A 24,710-nucleotide genomic window follows, 5' to 3' on the forward strand; every position below is an offset into this window, starting at 1 on the left:
CTCAGAAACTCCAGCCCTCACCTGGTGCGAGCAGGAGCCAGCACACTCCCTGCAGATGCAGGATCACTCCTGTGACACGAAGCGAGAAGGAAGCTGTGCAAACCCGGGGTCTGCACCCGGGCGTGTTTGCGTTGCTGCCAGCAGCTGCCTCCCTGGGAGTTTTATGCCATTTGAGGAAAGAATCATTGCAAAGGCAGACAAATAGCCACGGGCAAACAGAGCCCTTTGCAGCTCTTCTCCCCCTCCTTTCAAAAGCAGCATGACATTTCCAGTGCCCTTATCTCTGCCTGGTGGTACAGGCCCACTTGTGGGCTGAGAGCCGAAGGCCCAGCAGGAACAGCCCTGCTCCGGGGCCCTGCACTCTGCCAGGAGCCGCCCGATTCTGCCAGGAGCCAGCACCAACCTCCTCATCGAGAGCACCTGGGGACTGCTCCCTCAGATGCTGGGAGAGGAGGCAGTGCCAGGCACCAACACACACCTTCCAGCCTCCAGCAAGGTGGTCAGCAGGTGGAGGGGAAGGGGCTTTAGAGGCAACTACAACACGAGCAGGATTTCAAACATTCTGAGACTCGGCTCAAAGAACCAGGTACCCAACACATCGGAGAACATGGTCCTGGCACTCTCCAAAGGGGTGATGGCATTCTGGCATTGGGGAGCCTGGGGATAATTAAGCAGAGGCAATTCCAAGCAGTCACCTTCACAGACTGTTGTAACCCTGGTGGTAACAGCCTCCTTGCACAGCCACGTGGAGCCTGCTGGCCTGGCAGATCAGCAAATCCATCCATTTCAATCATTTCACCATTTTATTGATGCTCCTGTGTCATCACAGAGGCCACCACCCCGCCTCTTGCACCAAGCAGCAAAAAGGCAAGAAAGTCAGATCATGGTGACATTTGAGTGGCCGAACTGGATGTATTTCACCCCAGAATATGCGTGCAGAAGCCTACTGAACTCCAGGCATTTAAGAGGCAGCATCTCCAAGACTGGAAATGCTGTGAGCAATGCTAGGCCTGGGCAGGACAGAAATGTGCCTTTAGACGTTACTTCTGAAGCTCCCACAGGGCTTGACTGCACGACTCAGCAGTGCCAACACACCTACAGCAACTCCCCAAGAAATCCAAACAAGCCTCTCTTCTGCCTCAGGGAATCGTGGAGAAAGAAGCCTGTGCTTCCAAGCATGGGCTGTTTGGCACTGCCAGAAAAGAGAGAGTGGGCATCTACCAGAGCCTGGAGGATATGTGACCCTCCTGAAGCTCCCTGAGCCCGAGGCTCAACCCTCCACACAAGCGAGACCCGCAGCTTTTGAGCTCAGCATCATAGAAGGTTTATTTAAAGTTATGGAGGGCATAAAAACTATAGTTATAAAAGATATTAAAACAGTCTTCTAAGCCACGCTAGCCATGCCAGGCCTGGGCAAGTCCATGGAGTTTACTCCTGCAGCACCTGAGATTTTTTCTCTTTTCTTTTCTTCTTGGCTTTGCACTGCTTCTGCTGGTTGGCTTTGCCCTGCTTCTGCTGGGTCTCCTGGCTGACACTCTCCTTGGCTTTCTTTGCAGCTGGAACCTGTTCAGCTTCATTGCCTGCATCACCTTTTCTTTTTCTATTTTTCTTCTTCTTCTTGCGAGCCCCAGCATCTCCTCCATTAACAGCTTCTTCCCCTCTGCCCGCCACTGCCACTCCGTTCTCCCTGACCCCTCTGTTCCTATTCTTGTGTTTGCCTTTCTTCTGCTTGGGGGTTTCTGTCCCTGGAGGCTGCTCCTCCGACGCTGCTGGCTCTCCATCTTCACCAGCTACTGCTGCTACACTGTTCTCCTGGATGCCTTTCTTGCGATTCTTGCGTTTCTTGGTCTCTGGCAAGAAGCCCTTCTTCTTCCGCTTAAGCGACTCTGCTTCCTGCACAGGCTTGTTGGCTGTCTTCTCTTTCTTGGGCTTCCTGCAGAAAGAACGCCAGAAATGAAGAGTTATTTAGGCTACAGCCAGGGAGCAGTGTGTTCTGTAATAGAGGCAGAAGCACAAGAAAGGTACAGGATGCTCAGGCACGCTGCAAGGATGAGTGTTATCCCCAAAGGTGGTCCTCAGTCTGCACAGGAACTGGAACAGCAGAAGCTCGACCAGGACTCAAGAAATTAGACAGAGACTTGAGGAGCAATCCCCTTTCCCCAGGCCAGACAATGCCATACTTACCACCTCCCTGAGCACACCTGCCTGTGGCCCCATGCAAGGCTACTGAGACGCTGTGTGTCTGTCTGTCCAAGGTAACAGCCCCAGCAAGGCCTACACTGTGCTAATAATCCCAAGAGGTCTTGCAGCAAGAACCTCCGACAGACCACTCCAGTCCCATCTAGGCAGCCTCTGTGTGCACGTAAGACAGCACCGCTGCTGCTGTTCTCTGACAGAGCCCATCAGCAGCTTCACCACCAGCCACCCAGCCTGCGCTGCTCTGCACCAGCTCCATCCCCAGAGGAGTCCTGAAAAGGAATCGGCCTCTAATTCCATGGCCTGGTTTTCAACATGAAGCTTTTTTGAGAGTTTTTCAAGGTGTATCTCTTCAGGGTGGAAAACGCCATCCTGGCAACGCAATGTCAGCACTTGCCTCTCAGCACTGCCACCAGGATCCTGCACAAACCCCACCCGTGGCAGCCTTGTTCCGACTGACCTGCACAACGATTTCCACGTGTCACGGCAAGATGGCACCAAGAGCGACAGCAGGCTGAACCCAAACCCTTCCTCAGACAGCACACACACGCTCAGCACCAACTACCTCAGCAATCTCCACTGGCTCCTACACCAGCCCTTGTCCTTCTGCCAGCCCTGGCAAGACAATGCCAAGGGACCTGCATGAGACTGGAAAAGGGGCTGAGGCTGTGTCACCGGGCTGGGTGAGGCCACTGCGCCCTGCAAGCCTGTTCAAGGCATTAAAAGGGGCCACAACAGCTTCACCTGCTTTGTTGTGTGACTTCTCCTTGTCTGTGAGCCCTCTCACAGTGAGCCACTGCCAAACATTTTCCTCTGAGCCTCTTGCTGAGCTGAGACACCACAGACCAGGCCACCCACACACTGGGACCGAAGCTCCCAGTCATGAGCAGAGCAGCCAGCACTCCCTAACGCTGTGTTGAACTAAATACTGCCAGCAGGAAGGGGAAGCTAAAGTTCTGATTGCAAGCTGTTGATAGAAAGAGAGGAAAAGGTCCTACACTTTTTCTTTGCCCTGAAACAAAATTCAAATGCAGCTGTCTTTTAACACAGAGCACTAAAGCATAAACACGGAGTGCTTCCCAGCTTTCGGAGCTGCAAGGCAACCACTCCAAGCATCAGGCTGGGGATCCAGGCACTAAGGAGCCAAAAAACCAACGGAGAGGACTGCAGGTCCTGGCACGTACTCTCTGGTATCTGTTCACACCCCAGGAGAGCTACTCATTCCCCCCAACCTCACGTTTGCAGAACCAATCCAGAGTGATGTGCTGAGAGCGCAGTGACTTGTCCTAGCCTAGAAATTCCTCTGCAACTTTGGTGATGGCTCTCAAATCAGGTCACCATTTGGGACTGTGAAAGCAGGGTGACTGGCTGTCCTACATCTACTGCCAAGGCAGGATCAGATATCACACATGACTTATCACACAATCCTTTCCATCAAGGATCAGTCTGAAGCATGTAAGCACCTGGAACAATGAGTCTAGTGCTGTTCCAAATGAGCAAAATAACAAGTGTTTCAACTCGACCAACCTAGGAGCTCCATTTAACTCAAAACTCCAGCCTGAGCTCAGTATCTTGACTTCCTTTCTCTTCCTATTTCCCCACATCAGTGAAGACCAGTAAGACAGGCAGCCAGTCCCACAGGCAAGCCAAGAAGCCCGAGTGCCAAGCGTACGTACGTGTAGTTCAGCCAGCGCATGACGTTCCAGTAGAGAGAATCGAGACGCGACGAGTTCCCAATGCTTTCTGACTGGTTCAGAGCTACCAGCACTTTGTCCACCTCCATCAACTTCACGCATAGCTTCTGCAAGAGGCAAGTACAAACAGCTGAGCGAATGTGCGAGGGGCGCTCACAGCACCAGGGCACAGGCCGTCCTCAGGACAGGACTGTGGCAGGAATAACCAATCCTGTCCGGTCTCCCCAAGCTGCTGCCCTGAGCCCATCTGTGACACCAACTTGGGGCCAAAAATTGGTGAGTCACGCCACACCATCATGTGCAGGGTTTGCTGGAAAACTCGTTCTCTAGCATGAGAGGCATGAGGCTGACAGCTAGAATTGTACTGGCATAAAAGGGACTGAAAGGTCCTTTGGTCCTGTCTCCTTTTCAGTCCAGAGCTGGGAGCAGAGGGAAGATGACACATGACTACGTCCCTATCTAAAAGAAAAGCAGCGGCATTTTCAGTCTGGTTTCTAAAGGACACAGTCATGCTGCCTCTGGCTTCCTCTACAGCTTCTGTAACCCTCTGGATAATTTCAGTAAAATCAGACAGAACGGGGTGTCTCAAAGGCTATTGAGTTCCTACAAGAGCCCTGGAAATAATCTCTCTTCTCCACCCACTTTCCTATTAGGTCTTCACAAAGAAACCGGCTGTGGTGTGAGCTCAGTGCTTATCAGTAGGAAACTGGGCTTCAGCAATTCTGCTGCTCGTGGTGTTTTGCTCCAGTAAATAAGACCATGTCGGAGACTTATTTTGTCACCTATAGAAAATCTCCTCATGTTCAAAAAATCAGTTTTTCATTAGGGAGAACAAAGCTCCAGAACAAAGCTTCACTCCTGGTCACAAAGCACCTAAATAAGTCTAGGCTTCTGGAAACTAAAAATCTCTGAACTTTAGTGGAGAAGACAGAACAATCATCTGGGACAAAACCCAGCTTGCCCTCACTGTATCCCGGGATGGATTTGTGCTGACAAAAAAGAAGATGCCACATGTGTTTAGGAACGCTGCACACCTACAAGTGCTTGGAGAACAGCTCACAAGACCTACAGATCACTCCTTCAGACAGGAAGGTTTTTCTGTCCTCAAATCCAGCTAGGCACTCCCTCCAGGAGCAGCCTCAGTAAAAAATGAGGTGGGATATAGCAATGGAGGTAAAATCCAAGCACGGCATGTAGAAGAGGCCTTGGTGTTATTCAGAGCAGCTGTTTGCCACACGTCAGGCCATGCACTCACCTGCTCTGTCACAGTTTTGAGTAGGAAATTCAACAGCTCCAAGCTCTTGGCCACTTTCTCCTTCTCAGCCTTCAGGATATATTTGCCAACCGTTCTCAAGCTCTGCAAATTAAACACAGGGATGGAGAAGAAGCACGTATTAAATGGGAAAACAAATCAAATCACTCCAGTCTTTCTCAGGAGAAAGCAGAAAATGAGTAACAACTCTTGAGATGAACCTGTCACCAAAAGAACTCTGGAACACGAAACGCACCAAACTCAGGCAATGCTCAGGAGGGTACAGGGTGGAGCTGCTGATGCCCAGGTTAATTAAGAATCAACTGGACAAAATAAGAGGGAGCATACCACAAAGGCCCAACCCTCCTGCTCAGCCTGGTTCCTAAGCTAAAGCACAACTGGAGACATGTTGCTGCCTCCTGGAGAAAAAAAGGAAAGTCAATATCCACCCGTGCTCTGGAAAGGCCAGGAGGCTGCCAGACAACAGACTCACCTGAGGGGCAACAGCTACTCAGCTGCAGAAGCTGGGATTTACATGTAAAGTGCTAATGCAAAAATCCATTAACGCTTACACCCGGGAAATCCCAGTTGCCAGCACCAGAACAGGGCTTGTCAATCAAGCTTAAATTCACTGAAAGGACTGAGAGGGGGAAAAAAAAAATCTCATCTCTTTGCGTTCTCCTTATGGGCTGCAGGGTTTCTAAGAGACTGGAAGGTCTGGCTTAGAGGAAAATCACTCCAAAGATAGGTCAGATAAAAGCCACAGTTATTTACAAGTGGAGAAGGGCAGAAAATAGCCATAAGGAGGCAACTGGATCAAGGACGTGGCTCAGAGGTAATGATCCTCTGCCCGCGGCTGGTCCTCGCAGCCCCGCTCACACCGTCGTTCTCCTCCCCACAACATTTCTGTACAGGTGGACAGAGCCCCACGCTCGGCACAGCCGACACTAACAGGAGACGGGATTTGCAGGGACAAGCTGACCCAGCGTGTCCCACCACAGCCTGGTTCTCCAGAGGAGGCCACAGCTGGGGCCAAGCCTGCATTTACTGGAAATGTGAACCCACCGACCCAGCCAACGGGAAACGTCCAGCCCAGGCTCAGCACCCTCGGTCCTCAGGCAAGGCACGTCCCTGCTCAGTCTCTGCACCCAGCGGTGGAAGGTTCTAGCTCTCCAGGAGATGCAGTCTCTCCCAAGAGACCATCTATTGCTTTTGCTCCATTCAGACTGGAAGTAAATTTTATGGACTCTGAGCAAACTATTCTTCAGCTGTATTAGCATAAAGCTGGCAAATAAAGTGAAAATCCGCACTGAGAGAAGTAAGAAATTTATCCCCCAAAGCAAGCTCCTTCAGTCAGGACACCCACAACAGAAGAAGTGTAAGGAACACTTTCAGCAGAGTAAGTGGGGAGACCAGATAATGCATCTGCAGGAACAGCAGCCTTCAAATCGAATTATTTATTATCTGTACCGGCTCCACACCCTGGGAGTATCTTTTTTAAACCGTAAAGATACAGTTATTTCCTGACCACGACGGTCCACTCAAGCCCTGCATTAGAAAGCCACCATGTTCTGCTGGCTCAAATTCATGCCACAGCGTCATCTGACTATCAATAACTTGCTAATTACTCTCTCCTGATATAGATAGATGCACTGGAACTCTGTTCCAGAGCTGTCATTAACCTACAAGGTCACACAATCCAACAGCTCTAAAGTCTCTCAGGTAAAATGAATAACAAATATAGGGGGTGTGATATTTCAAAAAAAAAAAAAAAATCACATGTAGGATATAACATCTGTTGGGCCATGCACACTCTGTTTATTAGGCTCACTACACTAAATAATAATGATAATAAAAATCAGCAAATCAATGACGAAAGAGGCTGATTTGCATAGAAATTTTCTTTGCAATTTGAAGAAAAAAAGAAACTGCCTGGAGAACAGCCATTACTTGTGGCTGAAGTAGCTTTCAGAGAGGCTATTAAGTTGAGATCCTTATTTCACTAAGTTGTGCACAGGTTCAGTGAGAGAAAATCAGGCTGGATCGTCAGCTCTTCAGGCCAGGACGAATCAGGGCAGTGCTGTGAGAAGGAGCCATGGGTGAAGTCAACTGTCATTTCACCCTTTTAATGCACAAACATTTTAGAATTAAGAAGGTGTTAATAAATTGCATTTTCTCTTCACTGTAGATGAGTGATGTAGATGACAGCATTTAAAGTGCTGGCTTGATTCTGTTCTTGCTGCGGTTCCTACTCCCCAGAATTGCCTTGGTGCTTTGAAGAGTTTGAAACAAATCCTACTGAAGTCAGCAGAAAAGTCCTACAGCTCTGAACAACACCCGAGGGGCAGACTTTCAGAAGTCTGGTGCTTGTGAAACCGGGACGTGCCTCTAGTTCGGGGTGGGCAACCAAATTCATGCAGGCCTGTGGAACAAAAAGGCTGGAGATGGAAGATATCACTGGTCTAGGACATCAATGCTCTAAGATGAAGTGTCTCTATTAAAAGCAGTGTTTTGCATGAGTCTAGAAACACAAGCACAGTTCCACCAGCCTAAACAGCCAGAAGCAATCCAGCACAATTTAGGTGCTCTGCAAACAAACAGCTCCCTGCTTACACTTTTAAAAAGACCAGGAAGGAACAAGGAAGAGGGTGGGGGTGGGTGGAGAAGCCAAAGAAGCAGTAAAGAAGTAGCAGATAATTTATTCCTACAGAGCGCACAATTTGCCCTACTCCAGAAGCAGACTGGCTTTAAGGAAAGCTGAATTCAGCTAAGTCTTGCTATTCCTCAATGGGAACTAGGTTTAAACCTCAAAAAGCAGCTTTCCAAAGTATCCGTCATAACGTCTCACTAGGTAAGGTAGTACAGCAGATTGCTTCGGTCTGCTCCCTCGCCCAGCTAGCTCGAAGACGGAATTAGCACTGGCACCCCGATTGCGTAGGTCGATCGCTTCACAGCCCCACTGCGATTTCATTTGGGGAATGTAGAAAATACAACCGTAAAATTAAAGCAAAAAGCTATTATGTAACAGATGGCAAACTGCAACACATGGCAAACGTGCCTTAAAAAGAAAAGTAGCATCTCCATATATTCGGTATCTGCAGCGCCCTTAGCAGAGCCTCAAACGCTGATTAGATCACAACAGACACAAGGCTGGCAAGCATCTCCATTTTACATACCAAGACTGAGACACAAAGTGGGGGTTTTGCTTCCAGCTATGCCAGAGGTCAGTGGCTGAGGCTTAAGGGAAAACCCAGAAGAACTTGTCTAACGACCCGTTCTGTGCTTCCCTGCCACGTGCTCTTCCCAAAGGCGTCCACCTCTTCCTTCCCCTGCCCTCCGAACGCGTTGCTGGCCTAAGAGCCAATCGCTCCATACTGAAAGCTGAGACACCCCGTGACTTATACTCAAGAGCTATGCTTGCGTCCCTTGCTGATTATGTTGTTTTTCTCCCATTTTCTGCTTTTCTTACCCTGCTCCTTTGGTAACAGCCAGTCCCACCTTACAGGGAATCTCAGCTCAGCAATACCTGTGACGGTTAATCGTGCCGGTACATCTGAGCTGTCAGCAGATCTGGGCAGGTCATTTTCCAAAGGAAAAAATAGGGAGGCAGTTTTCACAGCTGGAACTCCCATCTCATCTCAAGCCAATAGAGCAATACAAGTTCCTGCCTCACCCTGCGCCAATTCAGCTGGCAGATTCAGCAGCACGCCAAACACTCTGTGTCCGAAAGCCTCTGGGTATTTCTGGTGGAGGGCACTCCTGGACCCAAAGTTCTTTACTTCTAGGATTTCTACAAGGAGAACTGCACACCTTCAGCCTCTTATCAACCTTTTTTTTCTTCTTATCTCCTTAATTCCTATATCACACATGGAGATATCCCGACTACTGCAGGATACAACCTTTGTTCCCTCTCTCACTGCACTTCACAGCATCCCTTCACCTTCACAAAGTATAAAACAAGTTTGTTAGAGCACAGGAGGTGAGTACCTGCAGTAATTCAGTCAGACAAGTGGGACAGAGGGCTGGCAACCAGTTAACCAAACAACTCCATGCCCTAGTTCCCTGACGTAGGATTTTAGTCTAAGCCCAAGACTCCCCTGAAACCTGCCACACAGCAAAAAGTGGTGCATGTGCATCTAGAGCCAAAGTCAGTATCCCAGCCTCTGCCCAACCCTCCCTGCGGGGGAGATGGCAATATGCTGTTATATGGAGCCAGAAAATGTTTCTGGAATTCTCCACATTCACACCTGCCCGCAATCTCAGCCTGCCTGCACCTCTGCCCCTTCCACAGGCACCCCAGTGGTGAGGACACTTAGCCCAGACTTACAACACACAGCAGCATCTCTAGAGCGCAGAGGACTGTTCTGCTACCAAGAGACAAGCACATTTCCTAGCTGGAAGTTTGAATGCCATTTAATGTTTATGCATTCCCAGCACGTCCTTCAGCCTATTTCATTGTTCAAAACAAACAGCCCTTCCCCTCCGTGGGATCAGCCTGACAGATCCATCACTGCTCCGTGAGCAGGAGAAGCTCAGCCAACCTGCATTCTTTCCACACGCTGCGCTATCTCCATCCTTCTCCCTCCTCCCCCGTACCAGACCCAATGCTGATGGATAAATGTGCAGATTCACGGCTGAACGCAGTGCCAAGTGCCTTCTGCGAAAACACACACCTCCGCCCACCCTGCACGACCTTACACCCCCTGGCACAGTCCAAGGTTGCTAAGGTAAACTCTCTTCTCCAGCAGCAAACAGTTTAGCAAAATTCCCTCCCTCCTGAACATCCACAGTCACGACCAGGAAGCGTTGAAGAGCGCCTGATCTCAGCACGCCGCCTGCCTTCGCACTGACCGTGAAAGCTAAAGCCCTGCCCTAGCTCCAGGCTACATGCAGGGTCCCAGAGCAAAGGCACAACGTGGCACTTCGTGGCTCAGGTCACACTCAGAGGGGTCCCAGCGAGCGGGTTTGGGGCCCTACAGGCACGTGCCCATTCCCTGAGCCGAGGCACAAGACTTCCCGTGTCAACAGCCAGGTAAGCCAGGAGCTTTGGGAGGGGCACAGCCTCCCCCTGATGTTTAGAGGGCAATAACAAATTGACAACCAAACGAGGTCTTTTAGTATTTTATGTTCTTGTAGCTCATGTTATGATCCAATGCAAGCTGTAATTACACTCACATTTCTCCTGGAAGGTAAGAGGTAAGGCAGCATCATCTCCTCTGTTCCACCCAAGCTCACACAAGCCAAGTGACATGACCAAGTCATGACAGAGCCAGGAGCTTCCCAAAACCCAGCCAAGCCATCCCCCCAAGTACTTCCCTTCATGACGACATTTGCTACAGAATAGAAGAACCCAAGCTAGAACTTAGAGCTAAATCACTTAGAGCTAAATCACGAAAGACAAAGAAGGAAGGGGAGAAGAGCGTGCCTCTTCACACCAGGTTCCATCTAGCCACAGAGCCAGACCCATTTCCAACTTCATGTACACGAGGAGGGGTTCTCACTCCACCCGCCTGGAACAGCACAGCAGCAGCTGCCGAGAGCATTTAAAGCAGGAAAAAAAGCACTGATAGTGAGAGAGAACGGAGGGAGGAGGGACTATCAGTGCTCTGTCGCTAAGTTTGTGAAGACTGAAAGCATAAATGTTCAAAACTTTTTTTCCTTACATCTCTAGCAGAAACAGGTTGTCAAGAAATGCTCACAAAGGGAAGGGAACCACCAAGTTTCTGCTTGTCCCTGACTGAGAGAAGGAAGGTAGAGGACTAACAAGACCCAAATGCTGAAGGATATAACTAAAGGGCATTTTTTGCAATGTTTATTTTGGCTGTTATTAGAGGGAGGAGCCCAAAAATCCAGAAGCCATTCTCACAGAAAATGTCAATGCTTTCCCAAGTTTAAAGATCTGATTTTTTTTTTTTTCCCCTTAGACCATATGGACATGTAGCAGGGAAAACCCACACAGGACAGCTGAGGGAACAGAGGAGAATGAATTCTCCACAGAGACATCCAGTATTCTGAAAGCACGTCAAAGATATCAGTTAAATCACTACTGGCCTCATTTTACAAGCTAAGAGGCTGAGAAAGGGCAAGGAATTAAGAATTTATAAAGATGGACAGATAAACGTTCAGGCAATCTTCAAGAAAAAAATTGAAGAATGGCTTTTTTAGAGATTTGATGAAGTCACTGTTAATAATTTATCTCCCTACAAATTAAGACATCGATAATCAAATGTGATGCCCTTCAGAAACGAGGGGCACGTCTACAATGGCAGGCTATATACTACATCCCTCCCACACACATTCCGAGTGTCTCCAACTCGTTCTCTTCAATCCCTAGCTGAACAACACAACGAAACCCTCTAATGCCATATGAGAAAAGTCTTCAGGGAGCGTACAGTAACTTTGAAACGACAGGAATCTTGGAAAAGAGGTCTTGGGTTATCTATACCATCCCCTCCGCGGGCCATGGATCCCCTCTCTGTCCACATTCCTGCCTCCTACTGAAACACAGCTGCCTGCCCAGTCCAAGCCTAAGCAACCTCCTAAGTGGAAGGAGGTGTCTCATCTGGATTATGTGTATGTTTACCTGAAAGTCTCCAATCCTGGTGACCCGGAGTGCTTTGGTCTTGCACTGAACTTAGGTTAACAGATTCTGTTGGCATTTTTACATTCCAGGATGCCTTGGTGCCACCTCGGTTTCAAGCAGTCCGCCTGAACACTATCTGCCCTCGTGACAGTGACAAAACAAGCAAAGGAAAAAACAGAAGTGAAGCCGGGCCCTTCCTACGATGTACTTGCTGCAGAAGGCAAAGGAAACCCTCAGGAAACTGCTGTGTACAAGCCAGAGAAAGCAGTTTTAACAGCAGTTTGCTGAGGGCTGATGTGTTTTGAAGTTGCTTGGCTATTAAAAGATACATTTTCTGGAACATTCCTCAAAATTCTGTCCCACTTCTCCCTGACTTTCGTGTTGTAACTGGGAGTTTCAGCTGGGAGGTACCCAAAGCACCTCAGTTCAGGAGGGCAAACCAGTGCCTGGGAAAGCAATGACACGGAAAGGTAATGAGACTCGGTGTTCAGATCCTGGAGCTTCCTGCCCCAAATCTGTCAGTGAGTTAATAAAAAATTGGCAGGGCTTCAAGATCACTCTAAAGCTAAGACAGCAATTTTGTAACCTATCAGAAACAGAACAGAAATATATCCAACACGGGGAACAAACACCAACACGTGCCCACACTGACAATGGGGAGAGCTTGAAGACCAAGCTGAGAGGTGCTTGATGGAGTCCAAAAGGCAGCACGTTAGCCCTGCCAGCGACCCCACGGAGATCCCTCACCGAAACCGCCCGATGGTTCCCTGCACGGAACAGGGAACTCGGGCCTCGGTGACTCCAGGCAGGCTGAACTCAAAACAATGAGCATCTCCCTTAAATAAAGTGGGGACAGAGCCTGCTGTCCAACACACTGAGCCGTTCTTAAGCCAAGTTAAGGAACAGACGGATTGTCCGTGCACAAAGAGGGTTTATGGGATGTCCCAGGAGACCTGGGTTTGATTCTTGGCTCGGCTCCCAGCCGAGTGTGTCATCTGTAAAACAGGGTGAACAACTTCAGTAAACTAATATGTTACCTCCCCGGTTTCTGCAAAATACTTTGTTCATTACATCAGCAACTCACTGGTTTGAATTTCCTTTGTGAAGCGCTTGGAGACCTACCGATAAAAGAACAAAGCTCTCGAAGAAGCCTCTGTCAGATGCTCTAACATCTCAGGCGAGCTCTGTCATTTAAAACACGAAGCAACTATTTCTTTATATTGTAATCACAATAAATTTAAACGACTGTAGCAAGGTTCTACTTTGCCTAAAGTAACTGTTTAGGACTTGAGAAGCTAAAAACGTTTTTCTGCTTTCTCACCTTGGCAGTCGCAGGGCTTGCAGACAAGGCTTTCTGCCCCAGTGACCCAGCAGAACAAACCAAGAGCACCGACAGCAAGCAGGGCTCTCACGAGAATAAATCAATTCCAGAGTAACCACTAGGATATCAAGCCTTCTCTCACTGACAGTAATGGCAAACGTGAATCCCTTGTGACTGTCATATATGTTTTATAAGCATGCTTAAACATTTTGGGAACAAGTAAGGTCAAGCCAGCTTATGTAAGCACAAGAGCCATTGCCTCGCAGCAGCCAGAGCAGCTATTTCAGGAAGCTGTCTCTTCATTTAAAGTTCCTGGCCATTGATTTTCCCTCATCTGCCTCTTAGTTTTACACACACAGTTGAATGATATCCAAGGCTGCAGCATTCTCACATTGCTTTTTTCCCCAGTTCCAGATATCACTGCCTAAAACCATCCCAGGCTCTCCGCTCCTCACCAGGTGATCTGCAGGGTGTGCAAGGCAATCGCTGAGGCCAGACAGGAGGAGAAAGCAGGCACCAGGAGATACCATCCTATCCTCTCGAAGCCCGACACCTGCAATGGCAACCCTGCGCTTGGAGAGCAACCAGTCCCATCGCTGCAAATCTCACCAAGGACACAGAGAGGGCAGCAGAGCCTTCAGGTGACAGCTTCCTCCTGAACAACCCTGCTGTGTGAATTGTACGCCAACATCAATGTAGTCAGGTTATTTCAGACTTCTCCCTGGGTCAAAGACAGGTGTAAAATTCTGCATTAGCATTTTTTCCTCTTAAAATAGCTATTTGTGAGGAGTGATGGCAGGAATGGCCAATGACAGCAAATGCAGACCTTACAACTAGATAGAAGGCAATAAAATTCATCTTCCACAGCATCCTGAACTAAAGCTCTCAGTCAACATTCTCATGGGTTGCTCCAAGGAGCTGTACCAGCAGCCTGCTCGTGGAAGGAGGGAGTAGGAGGAAGGACAACAAAACCCAATACATCTATATCCACCAACGGCACTTTGTAAAAATGTTACGTCAGCGCTTTTTCAGGCCAAAAAGAGAACCAGCACCTATATGCCACTGGCAGTTAATAGCGTGGGAGGCCTCCTGCCCACAGGGTATATACCTTGGACAGCCTAAACAAACTGACAATATTTCTCAGGAATTTTTCTTTAAACAGAAGTGACCACAGAAATGAGAGGCACTGGGGAAGCTTTGGTAGCAAAGCTTGTTAAAATACTGGATGGGTTGCAAGTTGCTAAGCTTTCCCTGACAAGAATAACGTAGAGGCATTATAAATGTTTGTGGTTTCCCCATGAATCACCGAGTCCTGCAGGTATTCATCTGCTAGAGAGAAACACGGAGATGACCAGGAAGGAGTGGCATGTTTTATGTATCTGGAAATAAAATCATACCTAACTCCACCCATCAGATTCCTGATGTAACCATTAAGTAAAAGCTATTTAATGAACGCCAGGATTACCTGCTTCCTCGAGAATTACAAACGACACCTCTGAATTCCTTAATTTAAACCTGCTTAGATACTGTCCCTCCTTGACAAAAGAAAGCAGAGCTAATTGTTCTGTTCCAATATGGTAAATTACAGAATGACCTAAATTACCATGTAACCAGCATTTAAGGATGTAAGCAAAGAATGAAAGCTACACTTAGAAAGAGGCCAATACTACAGTTACGTAGGAACACCAAGACTGGAATCTTCCATGTCATCAAGTTTAGTCACCACATCACAACATTAATTTGCCTGCTTGGTTCCCCCACGTCAATCCACAAAAATATAATTGAACGGCATTTGTTTCTTTAGTCTCCTGTCCCACAGATTGCCTCCTACATAACAGCTGCACCCAAAAAAACTGTCTTCAGGTACAGTCCGCACTTGCCACTGGATCAGGAGCCCTGCAATTTCTGTCCCTATTTTTTTTCTGTACAAATTCCTCCCAATGTATTTTACGGCTTCCCTGATAAACAATATCAGCAAGGGTATATATCAGAAGGTCTGCAACACACCATGAGTCAGAAGTGTCACATACCTCAGCTCTGCCTTTTTGGCCCCGAAGTTCATTCAAATCCAGAACTTTCATAACATTTTCTGAAATTAAGTAACTGTTTACAACACCTTTCAAACCAAAACTCATTTTTTAAAACCATCTTCAACTGATCTCTCTAAGCATATTCCCTAAAACTTAAACAATATCAGCAAGGAAGTCTGGTCCAGAAGGTCTGCAAAACAGCACGAGTCAGAAGTGTCACGTACCTCAGCTCTACCTCTCTGGCCCTGAAGTTCATTCAAATGCAGAATTTTCATAACATTTTCTGAAATTAAGTAAACGTTTACAATACCTTTCAAACCAAAACTCATTTTTTAAAACCATCTTCAACTGATCTCTCTAAGCGTATTCCCTAAAACTCGAGCTCGTTCTCTGGGATCTACCCACAGGCACCACTGAGCTGTACCTGGTACTTTTCTTGCGCTCTGTGAAACTACATCTGAACAGCGGTGTTACCCTGGTAACTGGGGACACTACTCAGACCGGGTGCGAGCAGGCACAACCCCTCTGAGATCAGTTAAGCCGAGCACAGCTGCAGACTCCAGCTCTGAGAACAAGCATCACCCTAGTGAAAGTAGCACCCATCGACGCTATCTATGCATTTAACACGTTGAAGCTTGTTACCTCTGTCACTTGGCTGATGCTTTCTCTGATCAATTCCTCCCACTCCTCCTCCGTGATGAAGAGCTTCAGTTCACGAAGTTGCAGAACCTTCTGGAGAAGCAAACAGGCCTGGGCCTGGAAGAGAAAGGGGAGAGGAGACGTGAAACTCTGCACCCTCTAGGGAAGGTGTTAGCAATGCAAATACCTCGCTGAAGCAAACAGCTCCGCACAGCATCCAGGGAATGCTACGTCACAGGTCCTGCACATCCTCACCAACAGGTATGTCACTGTTAAAAAACATTCTTTAGTCCCTAAGAGAGTCACTCGCCAGGAAATAGGGTGGTGGGGTTTGGTTGAACACACATACGTAAAAGAGAAGGTCAAAGGAGAGGGGAGGGATCATGCTGCTTCTAGATTTAGGCATTAATATCCAAAATGCACTTTGGTAGCTGCTCTGAGTGCATCACTTCCAGTCTCCAAAAGTCTTCAGGCAGCCCTTCGCGTGACTGTACCCTTTACCAAGCCCTGATGAATGCACTAGGCACAAACAAACAAAAATAAAAGCTGGCAGGTTAGCAAACGCTTTGTTTCAAATGAGCCTGAGATGGGAACTGCAGTTCAGAGCAGCCACTCTTCCTTGCCCTGGAGTCAAACTTGCTCATTAAGCCTTCACTGTTAACACAGCAATGAAAAGAGTAGCCACTAGAAAACCAACAGTAATCTGCAATCTCTTTCCAGTCCTTTTGTATTCCAGAATTTCTATTTTAAGGCTTGCTTAGGTACAAAAAAAGCACAGTAATAGACAAAAGCAAATGATGGAAATGAACAGAGTACACTTACCGAGGATTAGTGCAAATAGTTTAGAGGATTTAAAGGGAAAATTTTTGTAGCAACATGGAATTAGTAAGCAAATTTTACCCACTTATAAAGAAAAACTGTTGCCTCTAGCTGCCATCACACAGACCAAAACTGAATGCAGCTATTAACACAGAAATCATTGAGAATTACATCAAGAGTTAATCTCATCCAAAGAAAGCAAGGGCTGCCATTTTTTAACCACACACTGCAACTGAACTTACCCTGCAGTAAACAACCGAGCAGAGTTCGTTAAAACTCTTTATCGAAGACACCATTGAGAGAAAAAGTCTAAGAGGTCTCAAAAAAAAAAAATGCAGCCTGGTGACACCCACTCCAGGCTTCTGGGAGGGACGGGACGCTGAACACAGGTAACTCCAGCACCTGTATTTGCGTTAAAGAGAGCAGCATCACACATTTATGTAAGCTTACCGCCGGTCTGCATCCCAACTAAGAGAATTATCTCACTCACAAACAGAAATTCTGTTCTTTACTTGAGGCAGAAAAGGCAGCAGGGAAGCAACGAGGCTACGTCAAAAGATTTATATTGATTTAATGAGAGAGAGCACCCTAATGCCATACTGGAGGCAGGCAAGCTTACATATTCCTTGTAATTATGGGGAGGTTGCGTCTTACAGAACAAATTATGGCATGTCTGCATGCATGTAGCAAATGTAGCGGAAAGTCACTTCGGCACAATTACAAAGAGAACGTGACCCTTGGAGTAGACGAAAGGCTGTAATTCATTCTGAAAGGCTCAGGCAGGGTCATAAACCCCCAGGCACTGTCTCTTCCTTGACAATTACAAAAGCATTCATACTGCAAAGCACAGCGGAGGGTCCCGTTTAGCTCTCCTGACAGTACCTCGGTACTACAGACTTACTCGAGGCCAAAAGAGGACCAGGGGCAACAGTGGTAAGGGCCTGCTCAGGAATAGCACTGGTCAGCAGCGGGTGGGAGCCCTGCAAGTCGATGAGGAAAAGAATGGAAAGAAATCCAAGCCATCCAAAGGAACAAGGAGCTCTGGAGACCCAGGACTCAAATGCTGGGCTCACAGAACAGGACCTGAAATAGGACCTAGACCTCCGTAAGCATTAAGCTGGCAAATTATTTTAAACGCCCCCTGAACATTCCCTTCTGTGTGTCATCAACGAGGAAGTCACAATACCAGTCATCTGAGAGTCCTGGCTAGCGCTATCACTCTTTAGCAGTTTTGTCACACGTAGCTTTCACACCTCCAGCTCGTATACTAGATTCAGGCAAAAAGAAAATATGTTTTGATTTTCATGCAATTAAAACATTGCTATTGCTGTACTCAACACAATCCTGTGTTTCCTGATTGTTTTTTAACCCAATGATGATTTAATACTAAGCATGAACGACTTTCCTCATTTGAAAGAATAAAAATAAAATATTTACTTGCTGGCTGAAATAAAACCTGGCTTAAGAACATCTCAGTCAGAGAGCAAACGCGACACTAATAATTATGAGGTCCTAAGTGCCCAGTACCAGGCTATGCTGTAGTTTAAGGTTATCATATTCATCACAGAGTCAGTGACTCTTCTATTCCCAGAGCCAGTTATTAACACACAGCTCTCATACAGCCTATTCTTCCAGAGCAAACTGCACAGTTCAACAGCAAAAGTTAAACCACAGGGAGAGGAACTTACGTCAGCGGAGTCAGTGAGAAAAATCTGGGGCAGAACCAAAATTAAAACCCAGTTCTTCAATCCCAGTCCAAGAGTAAACCCAACAGGGAACAGCACTTCCCACTCCTGCTGCTGCCATCCCATCTCCCCAAGCTCAAACCAGGACAGGAGGGGTACCAAGCTTGTTCTTTAGGAAGATGCACAACCATCACACCTCACTCACAGCATCTACCAGCACGTGAGGAAGGATCACAGATCACAGAATCACAGAATGGTCGGAGTGGGAAGGGACCTCTGGAGATCATCCAGTCCAAGCCCCCTGTCACAGCAGGATCACCCAAAGTAGATCACAGAACACGTCCAGGCAGAGTTTGAAAGTCTCCAGAGATGGAGACTCCAACACCTCTCTGGGCAGCCTGTGCCAGGGCTCCGGCACCCTCACAGTAAAGAAGTATTTCCTTGTGTTTAGGTGGAACCTCCTTCCAGTTTGTGACTCTTGTCCCTTGCCCTGTCACTGGGCACCACTGAGAAGATTCTGGCCCCATCCCCCTGACACCCGCCCTTTGCGCATTTATAAGCACTGATGAGATTCCCCCTCGGCCTCCTCCTCTCCAAGCTAAACAGCCCCAGCTCTCTCAGCCTTTCCTCATATGGGAGATGTCCAGTCCCCTCATCATCTTAGTGGCTCTCACTGGACTCTCTCCAGCAGTTCCTTGTCCTTCTTCAACTGGGGAGCCCAGAACTGGATGTAGTAGATGATGCAGTCTCACCAGAGCAGTGGAGAAGGGGAGGATGATCTCCTCTTGACCTGCTGACCACACTCTTCTTGATGCACCCCAGGATGCCATTGGCCTTCTTGGCCATGAGGGTACATTGCTGCTCATGGTGCCCCTGCTGTCTGGCAGGATGCCCAGGCCCTTCTCCCCAGAGCTGCCCTCCAACAGGTCAGCTCCCAATCTGTTGTCAGCAGAGGACTGCTCAAAAAGTGAAGTACTCGGAGAAAACCACCTAGCAACCCTGACCATAAAGCTGCCACATCGCCTTGGAAAGCAGCAGTCCTCAGCAACGACTTTTCAGCCACATCTGAAAGTTCATCTGTCAGGGCTGAGAAACATCAAACCACTGGCTGGAAGGGCATCAAATACCTGCCCAAAGAATAGTCCCTGGCAGGATTCACAAAAACAGTTTTAAACACTCAAAGGGGAATCACTTTCATGGCCTTCAGGAGCATCCCCAGGTAACACTTGCTTTATCATCTAATATAAGAGGGTACGAGCACTTTGCAAAAGTAAAGAAAGACCCAAAGTGAGTCAGATCTCTAGGAATCATTTCCTTGAGGTCACAAAGAAATAGCTCTCTCTTTGCAGTTCATTTTCCTTGTGTTATCTTCTCAGATAAATGCAGCTGAAAGTAGATATCTCAGAGGTGAGAACATCTATGCATTTGGAAGTAGATGTTTCTCTCCCCCTTGAACCTGCTTTAGGGAGTCAGCTGGAGTTTGGACACCACAAGCCATCTTACTTGCCCAGCCTCTCACACCACACTAGCCTGACTTTAGGGAGCCCAGACACCTGACGTTTTTTAAGAAAACAGTCTCAAAAAAAACCCCCCACAACAACCAAACCTAGCATCACTGTTATTTTGGAATGTTTTAGAAGTATTTGGCAATTTTGGAGGCTGCCAGACCAATACCGATCTGAAGAATATCACAGAGGATTCTCTGCATTTTCTCTGTGCCAAATCTAGTGTGCAGAGTTCACGACAGCCCTGTGAGAAAGCCAAGTATTAGCAATACTTCGCAAACGGACAAAAATAGCAGAAGACCCAAGAGTTCCAGCTACTAAACTCCAGTCCAGTCCAGAAGAGAAGGCTGCCATCCCCATATGCACAATCTCTGAAACAAGAATGTGTGAGAAGAGCTACAAGCAACTAACAGCCACGTCGGAGCTTTTTATTACGGGTAAAGGAGAATGCTGCAGCCCATCCTGTGCCTTAGGAGCCACCCAATTGCCTCATCAAAACATTTCCTCCAGTTTTTAAAAAGAAAGACCATGAAAAAGTACAAATATAAATAAAAGTGAAGTCTATTTGAGCAAGGACAGTGGATACACACATACGCTCCCACATATATCTATCAACCATCTGACTAAACAGGGCAGAAACGCTCATTATCAGTCCACGAGGGAGAAGAGAACAAACAATAACTAACTGCAGCGCTGACCCCGCCATTTTCTGCCAGCTTTGTTTATTTCTTTCTTATCTACAACGATTACACTAAATGCCTTTCAGTATAAATGGTCAAGACTCCCTTCTGAAATAGCAGACGTGCTCACCGCAGTAACCGAGATGTGCCGGTAATTCCCAGTCGTGCTCACCTCCATTATTTAGATGCTAAAAAGGAGCCCAAGTTGGCAGGGCTGCTGGTTATACAACCTACCTTCACCCTTCGAAGTAAAGGACAAGACACGCAGCCTGACTATTTCAGAGGGCAGGCAAAGGATTAAACCACCGTTTCCTTATGGAAAGCAAATAGCTAGCACCGGTGTTGTAGCTGTGTGGGTCAGTCACAATCCAGGTGAGCTGGATGGAGGGAAACAGATCAAGATGACTTTCAGTCCCTGAATGAGAAAAGCCAAAGCCAAACAAGCCTGTGCAACGATGTGGAGATTCTGCTGAAGAGGTGAAGGCATGACCTAAATTCAGGGTTGTTTTTCGAAGAAAAGCGCACTGTTAATACTCTTGTTTCTGATGTGAAAAGAAGTGCTTTACTCAGTCTCAAGTGTTTCAGGAGGTTGGCTGGAGGTGGCTTTGCAAGCAAGTGAAAAAAAGAAACCTCACAGGCACAGTCCCATGAGAAAAGACACTGAAATCAGCAGTCGCCCACTGCCGCCATCAGAGGAGCAAGAAACTGAAGATACACCCACACCGCAGCACGCAAACCAAGCCTGAATTTTCACACAGCCATTCTGCCAGATGATCCCAAAGCAGCTTGCAGGCTACAGCCGATTAACCCTTCCAAATTCCCTGACGGCGTTTCCAGCTCACAGGGAAGAAGTTTAACTGCCTTGCCTGAAGCACACGGCAGGACAGAAAGGTCTCGTTAGGTCTGACCCGGGACAGTACCTGAGCTACATCAGACCTCCCCACACATTGGAACAGAAGCAGTGGGGGGCTTACTGAAGACATCAGGATGGATTTTCCCTATGTTACATCTATCATTTTTGCATCATGGACACAGTTTCATCAACACGAAGCATTTCGCCAGCATGGCAAGAACTACGTTTTTCCTTCTATAAAGAAAAAGTTACCTGGAAAATTACAAGCTTGTGTAACCCACATATATTTTTAGAACTGAAGAAGCACCAGGAGCTTTAGTGCTATCATCATTTCACTACTCCTGGAAGTCCAGGAGACAAAAATATACAGGTGGTATCACACCACACAGGTATTTCAGAGCACTGATGTCTCCCTTCTGGCATACACGATACAGCAGCAAACTACAGCATAATGTGACCTGCCAGCACAACTTCGAAACCAGCAGCTCTCAGTATGCAATCCTCAGTGTTAAGACTATTCTACAACCACAGGGATATGGCAAAAAAAAAAATTAATTGCACTTCTAGAATTCTCACCTAGCGAGCCCTTTGAGACTGCAATCACATGAATCACAGGCCGCATTCGTGACAAATGCTGCCAGGAAAGCTGGGGTAAAAGAACACATGTCAAGCATACGGGATATTCTAAATAAGCTTTTTTTGAATTTTAAGAAATAGTCAAGCTGGGAAATAAATTCCTCAGCTACCTGCAATTTGTTACATGGTTTTTTTTTAAAAAAAATAATAAAACACCAAAAGAACCCAAACCACAGCAAGCTCCAGCTTACAGGACTATTGGTTATAGAATTATCTGCCATTACTAGAGGGCAGGATATCCAGGGCACCACAGCAAAAGTCTCTTCCAATTACTGTCAAAGCTTTTGTAAAAAAGAAAACAAACAGCACGCAAATCCATGAAGCAAGTGCCGGCCTATCCCCGTTCCTGCTCCCACAGCTAAACTACTCTGTTTTTACATTTGCGCTGGGTGTGGGATGGAGAAAAAGGCTCCAACAGAGCAAGTCTTGACTTTCAGGGCTTGCTTTTCATTTCTCTACCACACTTGTTTCATGCATTTGAGCATTTCTGTGCCTACAAGCTACAAGTCCATTTGATAACTGTTTGGCAGGTCAAGTCTAAGTTAGCAACAGCCTAGAAGCTTATTCCAAAGGACAAATTATGAGAAGCAGAGGAGAACAAGGCCCACGATAAGGGTGCTCCCTGTTCCAAGCAGCGAATTCACAGCAGGCTGTTCAGAAGCAACGGCAGTTCAACACATGCTGTGTATACGCAAGTTTCCTAACCCTCTCTGACACATTAGAATCAGAATTATAAAACACTGAGCAACGCTGTGGGCAAGACAATCTTAGCTGAGAACTGTCCATGACAACATTGAGCAGGACTCAGAACTTGCAACTAACTTAAAACTCTGGAGTTTCATAGAGCTTGTAAACCTCAACAGGTCCAAGCCGCAAATTCGGTTGCGGGGAAAGAAGAGGGGGGAAAAAAACTTCTTTTGGCATTAAGGACAACTAAAAAATTATGCCTCAAGATCCTTAACAAAGCACTCAACAAGTATCAAATGCCAATTAGTTACTTAAAACACATAAAACTTATTTGAAGGCTTTAGATATAAAAAATTATGCCTCAAGATCCTTAACAAAACACTCAACATGTATCAAATGCCAATTAGTTACTTAAACACATAAAACTTATTTGAAGGCTTTAGATACAAAAAGCGAAAGCCAAAGGTGATTAAGAAACGTTTGCCAAATTGATCGTCCTCAACCCCCAAGCTGTGGCTGCAGTATTTCACACACGGCGCGTGCACATACACGTGTGCCATATGCATTTCAAATTCAAGAGGAAGGGAAGATAAGGCAAAGCCCTGGCTGTGGCTTAAAAAATCTGTATTTTTGAGAACAAACATTAATTTTTAGCTTCCTCACCGCTGCTGAAACAAGGCACACACAAGCAGCAGAGCCAAGATTCTCATTTAGCATCTATCCAAAAGGTTTCAGAGTGGAAAGCACTAGTGCCTTCTGGAGGAAGTCGGACTGTTAGGACTACACGGCCGGCATCTTCGGTTATGCAGAACTGCCCATGCCATGATAACACGAAAATCTTTTCTGCATCATCATCATCTGCCTCAGAAGCCAAATTCAATATTTCCTGCTATAATCCACTGTCTTCAGACTAATCAATCGGCTCCTTCAAGACCTTCCCTTGGCCAGCCTTGACAAGGTCCAATACTGTTGTCTGTGAGAGAACAGTGCAGAACGTGAGCAGGATACAATTTGGACAGCACAGAAGTGTTCCTACCACTTTTTCCAAGTCTGCAAGTTTGCCCTCCTGCCTCCAGGAAGAGACAAGGCACAATAATGCAGCACAAGTAAGCACTGACCAGAAACCCCGACCCATCAGCCATGACCCCCTGCTCCCACACCTTCCCTGGGCACCAAACACCATTCTCCAGGCCAGAGAGGAGTTTCCTCCTAACCCTCTCTTCAGTTTGGCCTTGCCAATAAAAAAAAAAAACAAAACAAAAAGGAGATTTACAAGCCCAGAACAAAAGTCTCCTTGCCAAAAAGTGATCAAAACAAATGACATTTTGCAGCTTAAATTAAGTTCCAACAACAAATGGACGGGATGCAAGTCTAGTTAATTACAACATGTAAAGCGTTTAAAAGTGACACCTAAATCACATTTTACAACCTTAGACAAGAAAAGCAATCTTACTCGGTGTACTCCCATCCAGCATCCTAGATCATCAAGCTCTGCCTTTTTCAGTGTTTTACAATAAGCCAACCTGCACTGCAATCTAATTTCATGGGAAGTAGATTGGCTCTGTTCTTCCTTCCTGGGAGAAAAAGCACATTTCCACAGATAGAGCAGGATGCTTTCCATCCAGGAACCTGTAAACAACTTGCAACAGCTTGCATATAAGCACATTGAAAAAAAAAATAAAATTGTCACACAGGACACATTTTTGCTCATCTGGTCATTATCACGTAGTTGATCCGTTTAGGCCTTCTTGAGTGCAAAATATTACCAGTGAATTCTGTTGGGTTTGTGGGGTTTTTACATTATTTCTAAACCTCTAAAATGGCCATCATCCCTCTCTCTCTATCTAGTTTCTAAACAAGCTAAATCATAACTTGCAAACTGAAGGGTTTGCGTGTCCTCTTAAGCTGTTGGAACATATAACCCCAGTAATTCCTAGCGTGGGCCAATTTCCCAATCACTATCCCAACAACAGAAAAAAACGGAAAAGCAATCACCTGCTCAACACCTGCAAGGCAGCAGGCAAATCGGGTCTCTCACCTCCATGAGAGAAGGTCAACACCAACGACTCGGAGATTGTGGAAATCTCTTGCTAAAATGCGGTGCTACACTCAGCCCTTGGTGCCCGCTTT

General features: G+C 46.9%; 1 protein-coding gene across 1 annotated transcript in view; it reads right to left on the reverse strand.

Annotated features, from left to right (window-relative positions):
• Positions 1 to 1,428: 1,428 nt before the first annotated feature.
• MYBBP1A (MYB binding protein (P160) 1a) overlaps positions 1,429 to 24,710 on the reverse strand; it is a gene marked incomplete at its 5' end in the record, with an annotated part of 56,058 nt that continues 32,776 nt past the window's right edge. Inside the window, 4 exons of the mRNA XM_009866700.1 lie at positions 1,429 to 1,933; positions 3,873 to 3,997; positions 5,146 to 5,247; positions 15,719 to 15,832. Coding sequence (XP_009865002.1) covers positions 1,429 to 1,933; positions 3,873 to 3,997; positions 5,146 to 5,247; positions 15,719 to 15,832 — 846 coding nt within the window. The remainder of the gene's footprint in view (positions 1,934 to 3,872; positions 3,998 to 5,145; positions 5,248 to 15,718; positions 15,833 to 24,710) is intronic.

The sequence above is a fragment of the Apaloderma vittatum genome, unplaced genomic scaffold (assembly GCF_000703405.1).
Source record: "Apaloderma vittatum isolate BGI_N311 unplaced genomic scaffold, ASM70340v1 scaffold13323, whole genome shotgun sequence".
Classification (NCBI taxonomy): Eukaryota; Metazoa; Chordata; class Aves; order Trogoniformes; family Trogonidae; genus Apaloderma; species Apaloderma vittatum.